Genomic DNA, 12,445 nt, shown 5'->3' with positions numbered 1-12,445 from the left:
TTTTAGTAGGAAAAATAGAAACATGTACCTGAGACCTAGAGAAAACAAAGACATAAAAAACAAGGCTATTGAGACTCTCTGAGAGAGGATCTGTTTCTCTGCCACTTGCCTAAGAGAATTCCATTTGGTAAAATTTTATGTAAATAATCCTAAACCATTTAAAGGATCAAAGAATCACCATCACTAAAATCCAGTTTGTTTACAGCAAATAATGTTGGAGATGGAGTCAGGAGTACAGCAAAAACTTGGGGACCATCCAGCCTAATCTATCCAAGCAGTGACTTAACTTCTGTAAATGTTTTGACTGCATTGAAGTGCTGAATCTGTGGCCAAGCCTAAGTTTCTACAACCCACGTTTCAATAATACTATGAAGTTTCTGTTACAAAATAGAAGGGACATAATTTTTTTCCCCAAAGACAGCTGCTATACATGAAAAGGAACAGAAGAATGATTTTACTTCCTTCCTACCCTGAAGCCTAAAGGCAAAGTTGCTTTGCAAATGTTTTCTCCCAAGAGTTTGCAGCTGTTTCTGCCTTTCCTATTGTGCTTATGTTCAGCTCTGGCTGGGAATACAAGCTTCAGCTCCAGCTGTTGGGTGCAAAGTGAATCAGGTATTTCACAGTGGTTATTTGATTAGCAAGACTTATATTGTTTAGCTAACAATATTATATGTATGGAAGAGAAGACATTTTTGACATGTTTCTAACATTTAAGCATGTAACTTATCTCATACAGGTGCAGCTATGTCTAAATATACTGTGTACATATATTCAAGTCTATCTGTAGAGCCATGTCAATGCAGATCTAGATTTCAAAAACAGTTTTTATTTGTGTGATTGCTCTCTTGGGATGCTTTGAAGTAAAATAATATGATAAACACTGTTGGAGATAGTGTAAGTAAACAGTAAGAGCAGGGCTTCTTACAAGTTGTGGAGGGGGTGGGGATGTAGGAAAGAACAAGGCTGGGGAACATGAGCACAGAGTGCAGGGCTACGTGGGAGAGGGGAGCGGGATACTCATGAAGATCACAGGACTAATCACAGGGATTGCCCACATCTCCCCTTCTGAGCTCCTCGTCTAATCTACATCCAAAAACAATGCTTGCTTGATTTTTTTTTTACAGCATTTATATAAGGCCTTTAATCTCTAGATGCAAGCATTGCTATTAAAATATTTGTGCATGACTGTCAGGCCAGGGAGAGTGAGTGGATGAGGATGGGGTGGGGGTGGGGACACACTTTCCAGACTTTTTGCAAGTTCATCTCCACATTCACTGGCTTGTCTGCATACAGTGGCTGCTGCCTGAGCACTGTCATAGATGTCATTCGATTCTTTGGTATCATCCTTCTCTTTCCCCATCCCCTTTTCTGTGATGCTGTTACCACCCATAAGCTCTTTTCTCTTAACTGGACTGGTTGGTCTTAAGCAAGAAAGTTCAAGAGGTAGGGATCACCTAAAAAGACATCCTTAGCTCATGGTCATTACTTACAACCATTACCTAAAGGATTATGTTCGTAATCAGTGAACCTGAGAGTAATCACTCACTTCCAGTAAGAAGAATCAATTTATTTATTGACCCCCTGTCTCCAAATTCCTTCGGTTCCTGTGCCACCATCATGGTATTTCAGTGCTTTGTGCTGAAGCCTGCAGCATGTTACATTTGGGATTACTGCTATTTTAGACTATGTAGACACAGATCATCAACTCATCAGTGCTGCAGGGACACAGCCAAACGAAGTTTGAACTTCCACATTCTCTTCAGAGATTGCTGACTTACCTATCTCCTTTATAAAGTGATCAAATAAAAATATCATCTGCCTTTTTTTTTAAGGCATACATCATTAATTTAGTTACGTCTATAAAGAACAATAACTTTGGTATATTTGTTTAGAAGAAAATATGTTTCATGGATTCTGAGATTTCTTCTGTGAGGAAAAAAACATCTATTGTAAATAATAATTACAGACTTATGTCCATACCAAAAAATTAAGCCCAGTTCATATATAGTCTCCTAAAATGAATTAATGCATGATCTTGAAATATATACATCTTATAAATTCTTATAGCATAGAAATTTAAAATATCATAAGTAATTTGAAACATTGAAAAATGCTATCTTTTGGGTTTTTTGTTGTTGTTGTTAGCAGGGAATAACTGGAATTTCTTATTCAGGTGCTTACTTGAAAGAAATGGAGAGGCATTTTAAAATGAAATATATTTATCAGTAGCCTCTTTGAAATTCAGACAGATATACTCTATGTATAGATTGACTAATTCTGTAGTCATTATATTTAAAATATTAATTTGAAAGTTTTGGATTTTTAAAATTGTTACGTTACTAGCTTATACGTTTCTTAGATGCTTGAATTTTTTTTACAGAGGTCTCAATTTGGTATTGACTCACTTTGACTCATTTCAAAAAGTTGAGACACACACATTGATATTATAATCATAAAGAAAATTGCTATTTGTACATATCCTGGCCTTTGTAGTATTAGGTTGGTATAGAAACACTTGTGCCCATTTACCGAAATGAGTGACAGAACAAAGCAAAGTTTCATTTAATTCAACTTTTACCACCTGGTACTTTGTCTTACTACTTCTAATTTTAAGTTGTCAGCACCCCGATCTCCACTTCGTATGTTTCATTTTTTTAGTTCTAGAATGCTCAGTGTTTACCTTGGTTGAAACAAAGCTCTTCGTATCTGATTCCTTTCTAGACAAATATCAATTTCTTTCACATACTTAAGATATAAACCTATTGCTGGTGTTTTAGTCAGTTTGGGCTGCTGTAACAAATTAGCATACTAGGTGGCTCTAAAAAACAAACATTTCTTTCTCAGAATTCTGTAGGCTGGGAATTCCAGGATCACGATGCCAGCAGATGTGGTGTCTAGTGAGAGTCTGCTTCCTGGTCCACAGATTGCCATCTTTTTGCTGTGTACTCACATGGTGGAAAGAGGGCAAGAGAACTCTGTGGGATCCCATTTATAGGGCATTAATTGTCAACACAGTAGAAACTCAAAATATAATTGCTAGTCTCTATTTCTTACTAATTGTTCTAAGACTGCCAGGTGAGTTTTCATAAGAATTAAATTTAAATGGTGGATTTTGTTCTGTCCTTAAAAATATCTCCATGACAACCAAAAGGAACTCCTTATTTCTTGCAAACATTGCTTCAGGAGTATTTTGAGAGTTAAAGTGGTTACCCAATTACTTAGAATTTTGGCAAGAAGAGAAAGTGAAGAGTTAATGGTAGAAACACATTCTTGGCATTTTATAGCAATAGGTATCCTTCCAGAGAAAGGGCTAATGATCAGCTGAAAAGGTATTTGCATCTCTGACATGACCTCTGCTCAAAACTCCAGGCAGTCATCTCACTTTTCCCCAGCCTTCCTGTCTTCTCTGTTTCATCTCATTTTTTATACCACGCCACACTCATCCTAGTTCATGATCAAAAGTTGAACTTGTCGCCTGTACTAATAACGTTTCCTCTGTGCTATCAGAAACTATTTAGATGTAGAGTCTTTCTCTTTAGGCACACTTAACTTGTACGGCCAAGATGACTGAAACAAGGAGTATTTGGCAAGGCAAACATATTGTGAAATTTGTTTTAATGCTTTGACTCACAAGTGGCTCTTGGGAGCTCAGAGTTGAAGTTTTTTATTGGTGTTTACTCTGGTGCTCCAAGAGTATATTTGAGTGTTTAAGAAGAGGTCAAGCAAACAGTTTCTGACATGAGAGAAAGTTCCTTGGAAACCTGACTTTTTCTAGCTAAAATTCTCTATCCTATTTTCTTTATGGAAAATAATAGTACCTACCCTGTAGCTTATTGTGAAGACAAAACAAAATACCTATTTAAAGCACAACACAATGCCTGGCTCAGTTACCATCATATATGGTGTTGTCCAGATAAAGAGTCTTAACAGGTAATGAACCAAATCAATATATCCAAGTTCCAGAGGTGCAAAGAGCATCTTTGTGAAAAGAGAAATATTAATTCTTTCTGGGAAATGGGTATTTGAATGGACTTCAGATATTTGATAAAGTCAAGGGTAAGTGTTAGTCACTGAGTTGTTTCTTACTCTTTGGGACTCCATGGCCTGTAGCCTGCCAGGCTCCTCTGTTCGTGGATTTTTCCAGGTAAGAATACTGGAGTGGAAAACCATTCCCTTCTCCAGGAGATCTTCCCAACCCAGGAATCAAACCCAGATCTCCTGTACTACAGGTGGATTCTTTACCGTCTGAGCCACCAGGGAAACCCAAAGTCAAAGATGATGACTTATTAAATTAAAAAGAGATTGCTTATTATAGATATGGTGAATGATATTAAAGAGATCAGAAAGATAGGAGAAAAAAAGTAGGAGCTCATCCTTATGTAGGAGGTCTGAATAGAATGTAAGGCATAAGAGAAACAGACGCAAAATTCAAATATCTATAGGAAGGTTCAGAAGGATGAATAATCTCCAGTGAAGTAGAAAGCACAGAATGAGGCAGAGAACAGAATCAGGTTATTAAAAGAGGCTGATATGTTGTTTTGGTTTTTACTCGTGAGAAAAGGAATTTTTTTTCCCTTTGCAGTTTGAAGTGATTGACAACAATCAGAGAAATATTTTTTAAAATAGGGAGCAGGGGAGCATGAGGGGTAGGAAAAACAAGAGGTGATGAGCACCAGAAGTAAGTCAAGATAGAAAAAATTGGTTAACTGAAATAATTTGGTGTAGAAGCTTTAGATGTCTGGTGTTCTGATACTCTGTTTGAAACCAGCACCTTTGGGAGGTAGCACTGGTAACTGATTTTTTTTTTTGCATTCCCTACAAAAGTCACAAATAACTATTTGGCCCTAAATCTAGAAATAACAGTAGTTTTCATTCTTTCCCATTCCAACCAAATGACCTTCGGTCTATCTATCACTTAATTTCTGTGCAAATGTAGCCACTCTGCTTAATGGAGTTGTTTTGAACGTGTTGAGTGTTTGGTGTAGAGCAAATGTTTGAAAAAAAAAAAAAGTCATGATGTTTAACTTTTACAGCGCTGTGTGAACTTGGTTCATTTCTCTATCAACAATCCATTCTGTGGGAGCAAATTAGGGATTTGGGGAATCTTCCCAAATTGTTTCAGAGTAAATAGCTCCTTTATTGTGCTGAAGAAAAATATACTACTGGTTCCCCAGAACATTTTTATGTTGTGTGTTTGTTAGAGTACTAAGCAGTTCGTTCCCATTTTATGGATAAGAAAGCTGAGGTAGAAGTGGTTTATTATTTAATCTCAATCTCACAGATGCCCACATTTATCCCATGATTCAAACATGGCAAACAAATGCCCTTTCAGTGAAATGTAAAAGGGTATTTGGGTGTCAAGCAATTTCATAAAGTTAGTTTCAAGCCCACAGCTATGCTCAGCATTGTGCACCTTCCTGTAGATCGAACGTTATGGCCTATTTAAGAATGAGAGTGCATCTAAGCTCTCCTGTAGTCTGAGTGTTCACCTTCTTCTGGTCTTATACCTGGACTTCATTATTACTGGTTTCTAGTGACTAGACTGATGGAAATTTTATAGCTGAGAACCATCCCAAATTAGAAATACCTGACAGCAAGAATGACACCACTCATCAAATCTCCTTTCCAAGACATTGTTAAAACCATCAGGCCTTATTATAAAACCAGGCCAAGAAGCAGAACCTTATTTATAATCAAAGTAATAATGTACGATGGGACAGTGGTTTATAAGAAATGACAGCACATCATTTCAAAGTTAGCTGAGGGCCTATTTCGACCTCAAAAGATCTATAAATATGGCTAAAGGGTAGCAAAGCTGGAACCAGTTCCAGGTCTCCAGACTCCCTGTTCACTACACTTTCCTGTACGTCAAGGGAAGCTGCCCGGTGGGAGGGTCAGAAGGATAGATTTAAAAATAATCCAGAATCCTTGTAGCATAAGTGAGGTCTTCTGGGGTGAGTTTTGGCTCCTCCAGTTCCCAGTACAATCGTGAGCATGTGTCTGCACGTGCTGACTGATTGGCTGGAAGATCTCCTTTCCTAGAAATCATTAAAAGATCATAGGCAAAACTCTGTCTTGGGGGTTCAGATGAATTGTCTTCAAGGCAGGAGATTAGAAGACATATTGATTTACAGTACAATAAACTGTTGGGCATATCGTTCAAACATCCATGAGCTCATCTAATCTGGTATTACCATTATCATCCACGTTCTCCCCTGATAGTATATTTAAACTGAGCTTGTTGGACTGTTGGACTAAGAGTGCTTCCTGGTTTGTTTCTCAGGTTGTGGTTTCTCGATCAGGATCATTAACTCCTCACGTGAATTTTCCGCTGGATTCCCACCCTGTGTCTCCAGAAGTGGTTGTGGAGCACCCGCTAAACCAGAATGGCTATACACTGGTTGTCACTGGGAAGAAGGTAAGCCCTGTTCCATAGGAAGGTTCCATCAATGTGGTTCCTCCTGAGTGGATATTTACAGCCATTGTCACCTGGTCCTTTTTAACTTCTCCCTTCATCTGGATTTACCTCTCTTCTATGAAGCTCTTTCCTGAGTATTCCAGACATCTCCTAAAATCAAGTTAAATTTTTCCTTGGGGAAAATTGGACCTATGGAAGGTCATCTTCATGAGGTAAACTTCTCCTTTTGTCCTATATTTCTCAATGAGAAACACAAACACACAAAATGAGAATTACAGTCCTAAGGGCAGAACTCTAGTGCAGGCAGATAACTCCTGAAGTGTACGTTAGAAGAGATTATGCTGGCCAGTAATCCCTTTTCCCTGAGAGGAGGTGCATTTTGGTGCCAGAATGATATGTAACCTTACTTAGAATTTCCCAGAGGTTCAGGTGTGTTTTCCAGCAGCTTAAATTATACTCTCTTGTTATTTTAAAATCATCTCAGCAGGGGAGGGATAAATTGGGAGATTGGGTCTGACATGTATACACTACTATGTATAAAATGGGCTTCCCTGGTGGCTCAGAGGTTAAAGCACCTGCCTCCAATGCGGGAGACCCAGGTTCGATCCCTGGGTCGGGAAGATCCCCTGGAGAAGGAAATGGTAACCCACTCCAGTATTCTTGCCTGGAAAATCCCATGGATGGAGAAGCCTGGTAGGCTAAGGACCTGTTGTATAACTGCAGGGAATTCTACTCAACAATCTGTAATGACCTGTATGGGAAAAAAATTTAAAAAGAGTGGATATATGTGTATCTATAACTGATTCACTTTGTTGTATAGCAGAAACTAATACAATACTATAAATCAACTATACTCCAATAAAAAATTTTTTGAAAAGTAAAATCATCTCAAACTTTCCCCACTAAATAGAACCTCTAACATTGTGTGATAATGCTTGTGTTCACTGGACAGTAATAGTTACTTTTATCACATATGTGCCAAAAGTGGAGGGAAGGAAAAAAAATTTAATCACATTAGCATTATTACATGATGTGCACGCATAAGTGGCATCTCTGTTAGACTCTGTAAAATTATATTTATATGTATCTTTGATGTATTTAGTTTTTATTTAACAAGCAAACAAAACCGTCCTCTGGAAGCTCTTTCCATCACTTCTCTTCACAGATCACCAAGATCCCGCTGAATGGCCTGGGCTGTGAACATTTCCAGTCCTGCAGTCAGTGCCTCTCCGCCCCTTCCTTTGTGCAGTGTGGCTGGTGCCATGATAAATGTGTGCGATTGGAGGAATGCCCCAGTGGAAGGTGGACTCAAGAGACCTGTCTGCCAACAATCTACAAGGTAGGAGTCTCTGTCAACTGTCGTATGTGTTTTGTTTTGGAAAGCATAAATCCCATGGATTAAAAAATTCAAAAATCAAACTATTCATTTTCTGTGAAGCATCAGCCCAAGCACCACCTCTCTCCCTCCAGGTTCTCCCTTTAGGGTGTCTTTGGGCACAAGCCCCTGGACCCTGCACTGGAAGTGCTTGCTTCACACTCTCCTTGAGCAGTTGCTCTCCCTTAGCAGATATGTGAATAAAAGAGTAAAGTGGCTAGAGGGCAACACTGCTCTGCGTTTCCTCACACTGGGACCTGTTCCATTCTGACCTGCCCATTCTGATTGCTCACCAGCTACTTTATCTATCAGGTGCCCAGACATAAGACTCCATCATACATAGGGATCTAGTCATCATTACACAGAACCCTAACCTGGACCATGCAAGCTAGAGGTCCAAGACATGCTGGAGCAGGCAAACAGGGGGTTTTGTTGCTTCTAATGCATAGATGGTGGCTATCGCATCATTGATGAGAGCAGAGGTTACTTCTCAGGGCAAGTTGGGAGGCAAGTGGATGGTGGACACATAGGTAGCTGTGCGCCTTCTCTCAAAGTTCATGGAAGAGAAGTAAAGACACAGCTGATAACCTCACTAACGTCTATACTCTGCAAGCCAATTCATTCTTTAATTCATTCCAGAAACATTTATTGAGTGCCTACCACACAGCTGGCTTTCTTCTAGACAATGGGGGGACACATTCCCAAACAAGACAAAAGTGCCTCCTGCTCTTAGAGAACTGAGCTGCTAGCAGTCAACTTTGGCCATGATATTGTAGACACACTCTCTTTCTGTTGCCTTGTTTGCTTAAGCATGTATTTGGCACTCTGCAAATCTCCATGGCAATTTGTAAAAATTTCTTGATTCAAATACATTTTGCTTGAAGCTACTAACCTGGTAAGGACTCAGTGTGTGTTTTCTCTGCCTGCATGTGGAACAGTTGGACTTTGGTAATAATAAATGATGCATGTGAAAAAATCAAGTGAAAGATCTTGGTCGGTCGCCTGGTTCAAGCCCAAGTAAACAGAGTGTGCAAGTTAGAACAGGATCTGCCCCCAAGCACATGGCTGTTTTCATTTAGCTACGGTTTGGGCAAAGATTTGTACTGGGTGACTGGGTTTTAAACCAAATCATTTTTTGTTAGGTGTGGCACAATTATTAAGCCTCAGTTTGATCAGCTAGAGAATAAATGAGAAGATATTACAACAAATTTAAATCTGTAGTGTTTATGCATTTTTTGTTTGTGTGTTTAATACACTTTTAAAACCACATGCAGTTTTATACTTTTAAAAACACGTAGCTTTGGCAGTTTGAGACACCAGGAATCTGAATGCAGCTATTCCATGAAAGGTATGGGGAGTGTGTGTGTGTGTGTTTGTGTGCACGTATGCATGTGCAATTAAATCACAACAATTTCATTTCAAAAACAGCCAACCTGCTGTTTTAAATAAAGAGCAGATTGATAACCTGTACAAATGAAACATCTAATTTTGACCAGTTTACCACCTTTTGTTATTAATATTAATGAAAGCTACATTAAAATGGTTAAAAACAGTAAATATTTTAGAATTTTCTGGAACCAGACTCTCTCATAATGTTTGAATCTCCCCTCCTCCACCTTCCCTAACTCCAGCACTCTTAACTGGAAATTTTTAAAAGGTTGGGTTGTATCACGCACAATTCACTGAGGCTTGGGCTGTATAGTTAGAAAGAAAGTAGTGCAGCTGAGTCCATAAATCCCTTTTGGTTCATAGTTGTTAGGAAGATTTCATGCTGCACTAGAGCGTGACATTTAGCATTCTTACTGCAAAGAATAAGACAGATTATTCATCTTTTTCTTATCTGTCTTAAATGCTGCAGGCATAAAACCCAGCTAATGTGTAGAGTTTCACTTTCCTATAAATGTAAGTCAACCTGCTTTTCAAGGTACATGATGTTCAGTGGCTGAGATTCTCTGCAGTTCCACGTATGAAATATTTCAGGAGTGCAAGCCCGTTATTTTGTTTCAAACATGTTATCTGATCTTGTACTTAAAGAGCAATGAAAAATGCTTCAGAAAAGAAAGAGCACTTTCCAATGTATTCTGAATTTATTAGGATAAAATTGTCATATCTTGTAGGATTAGAGTTCAGTCCCGTGAGACAGTAAAACAGTTTATTAATTGATCAGAAGACTCAGATAAGTAGCAGCAGTGATATCTTGTGAGAGACATGAGATATTTTGTCTCTTTTCTGCAGTACACTGCCACCAATATATTTGTGACATTTACTGAAGAGACAGATTTTAATTTTCCAAGGTTGTTGTTGTTTTAATTTTCTCATGTATTATCCTGATGGGTTTTGAAAACATGACCGTTTAAATCATTTTCACCTGTTTAAGGACAATAGCTATTTTTGTGGCTATTTCTACCCTATCCAGATCCAGCCTCTGTGGCTTTATGCCGTACACTCATTTCCTTCTCACAGAGTTTCTCTACCCTCAGGATAACACAGTTTGCCAGCCCATTGTTGGTTCTGTCCCAGGGTGTGTAGTCCAAGATTGTGTCTTTCCTTTTCCCCCGGAAGAGTGAATGTTACCCCATAAGCTAAGGCAGAATAGCTCAGTTGCCTGCCTCTAATTTTCAGCCAGGAGAGCAAAGCTAAGAAAAGCTGGCCTTTCAAATCCTGATGATCTCACAGAGGTTTTATATTAATAGCACACATGTCTGTTGCCAGCACACCAATTGAACAGTTCTCAGTGTCTTTTCTGAAATCATCACACAATCCCTTTGTCTTATACAGAAAGTGATGATGAAGTAGAGTGACAGACTACAATTTTTACATAGAAAGGGGAGATCTAGGCAGTGGGATCGGGCCAACATCAGCCTTAGGCAGCTGTTTTCAGTGGGGAAGACTCCTCATTAAAAGAGGAAATAACAGCTGTGTGACAGCCTCAGGCTGAAGAGAGCCCTAGAGGGTTAGATGTCTTTTTCTCCCCTACTGAATTTCTAACATAATAATAAACAGATTTTTTTTCTAGCAACTCTCATTGGCTAGACATGGACGAGGTAAATTTTCATGAAAGGCACAACTGTATAATGGATTTCATGGGTAAAGTAACTATATAAAGGCATTAGGCTAAGACTTTTACAGGGGTTTGGCAACAAGGGTATGACGTTGGTTTGTGATTATTTACTTGGGAGGGATGGTAACATTTGCAGATTTGAATTTTGCTAAAAGCTCTTCTAAAGTATAGAAGAATCACTTTTACACTTTCACTAACCAGTCTTTAGCAAATACCCTTACTGATTTTTGAGTTGCCTGTATAGCAGTGCTGTTTTCCCACCATTGTACTTTACAGCACAATTTACAATATGTCCCCCCAAAAGAGCATTTCCTTTCTCAATTGTCACAAAGCTGCTGAGGAGAAGCTTATTTTTAACATGGAAATTTGTTTTAATAGTTTTAGCCTAAAAATAGTTGTCTCGTAGACTTCATAAGAGCCTAATGCTATCTTATATCACAGTTGCCAAATTTTTATTAATGAATTTGTTTTACTTTTAATACACCAAAGGTAAGCCTGCAATAATAAAAGGAACCTATTATTATTTAATACTGAGCCTGAAGTAAATAAGTCAGTCCTAGAAATGAAATATACAATGATGCCAAAAGAAATAATTAGAAACATTGCTATAATACAGATCATACTTGAGGCCCGCTCCAATTCTGTTTTTATCTATTTCTAACAGAATATGTTGACTATATTAAATGTTACATCATTTTTAGCTTGTTAACTAACCAGCTGATATATATCAAATAGTGACTATATTTAAAGGAAAAAAAATGGTAGTTAGTAATAAATGTGAATTAAGAATAAGTAATTAAGTATTAAATAAAATAAGTTCAGTTATTCATGTATTGATGCCTGGCACATAGCAGATGATTTATAAATAAATAGTGAATGAATGCAATCCATATCAAGCTACCAGCGATATTTTTCACAGAACTAGAACAAATAATTTCAAGATTTGTACAGAAATACAAAAAACCTCGAATAGCCCAAGCAATCTTGAGAAAGAAGAATGGAACTGGAGGAATCTACTTGCCTGACTTCAGGCTCTACTACAAAGCCACAGTCATCAAGACAGTATGGTACTGGCACAAAGACAGACATATAGATCAATGGAACAAAATAGAAAGCCCAGAGATAAATCCACACACATATGGACACCTTATCTTTGACAAAGGAGGCAAGAATATACAATGGAGTAAAGACAATCTCTTTAACAAGTGGTGCTGGGAAAACTAGTCAACCACTTGTAAAAGAATGAAACTAGATTACTTTCTAACACCGCACACAAAAATAAACTCAAAATGGATTAAAGATCTAAATGTAAGACCAGAAACTATAAAACTCCTAGAGGAGAACATAGGCAAAACACTCTCCTACATAAATCACAGCAGGATCCTCTATGATCCACCTCCCAGAATTCTGGAAATAAAAGCAAAAATAAACAAATGGGATCTAATTAAAATTAAAAGCTTCTGCACAACAAAGGAAAATATAAGCAAGGTGAAAAGACAGCCTTCTGAATGGGAGAAAATAATAGCAAATGAAGCAACTGACAAACAACTAATCTCAAAAATATACAAGCAACTTATGCAGCTCAATTCCA

The 12,445-nt window shown here is 38.0% G+C and overlaps 1 protein-coding gene and 1 non-coding gene across 5 annotated transcripts in view; both read left to right on the top strand.

Moving 5' to 3' along the window:
* MET (MET proto-oncogene, receptor tyrosine kinase) overlaps window positions 1-12,445 on the top strand; it is a 117,117-nt gene that overhangs the window by 63,562 nt on the left and 41,110 nt on the right. For all 4 annotated transcript variants that reach the window (XM_069587943.1, XM_069587945.1, XM_069587942.1 and 1 more), the window contains exons 4-5: window positions 6,284-6,418; window positions 7,584-7,757. In XM_069587943.1, coding sequence (XP_069444044.1) covers window positions 6,284-6,418; window positions 7,584-7,757 — 309 coding nt within the window. The remainder of the gene's footprint in view (window positions 1-6,283; window positions 6,419-7,583; window positions 7,758-12,445) is intronic.
* Window positions 6,967-7,038, top strand: TRNAW-CCA (transfer RNA tryptophan (anticodon CCA)). Its single transcript has one exon. It is a non-coding gene; the product is annotated as a tRNA-Trp (tRNA).

The sequence above is a fragment of the Ovis canadensis genome, chromosome 4, assembly GCF_042477335.2.
Source record: "Ovis canadensis isolate MfBH-ARS-UI-01 breed Bighorn chromosome 4, ARS-UI_OviCan_v2, whole genome shotgun sequence".
Lineage (NCBI taxonomy): Eukaryota > Metazoa > Chordata > Mammalia > Artiodactyla > Bovidae > Ovis > Ovis canadensis.
This window is presented reverse-complemented; position numbering and strand designations above follow the sequence as displayed.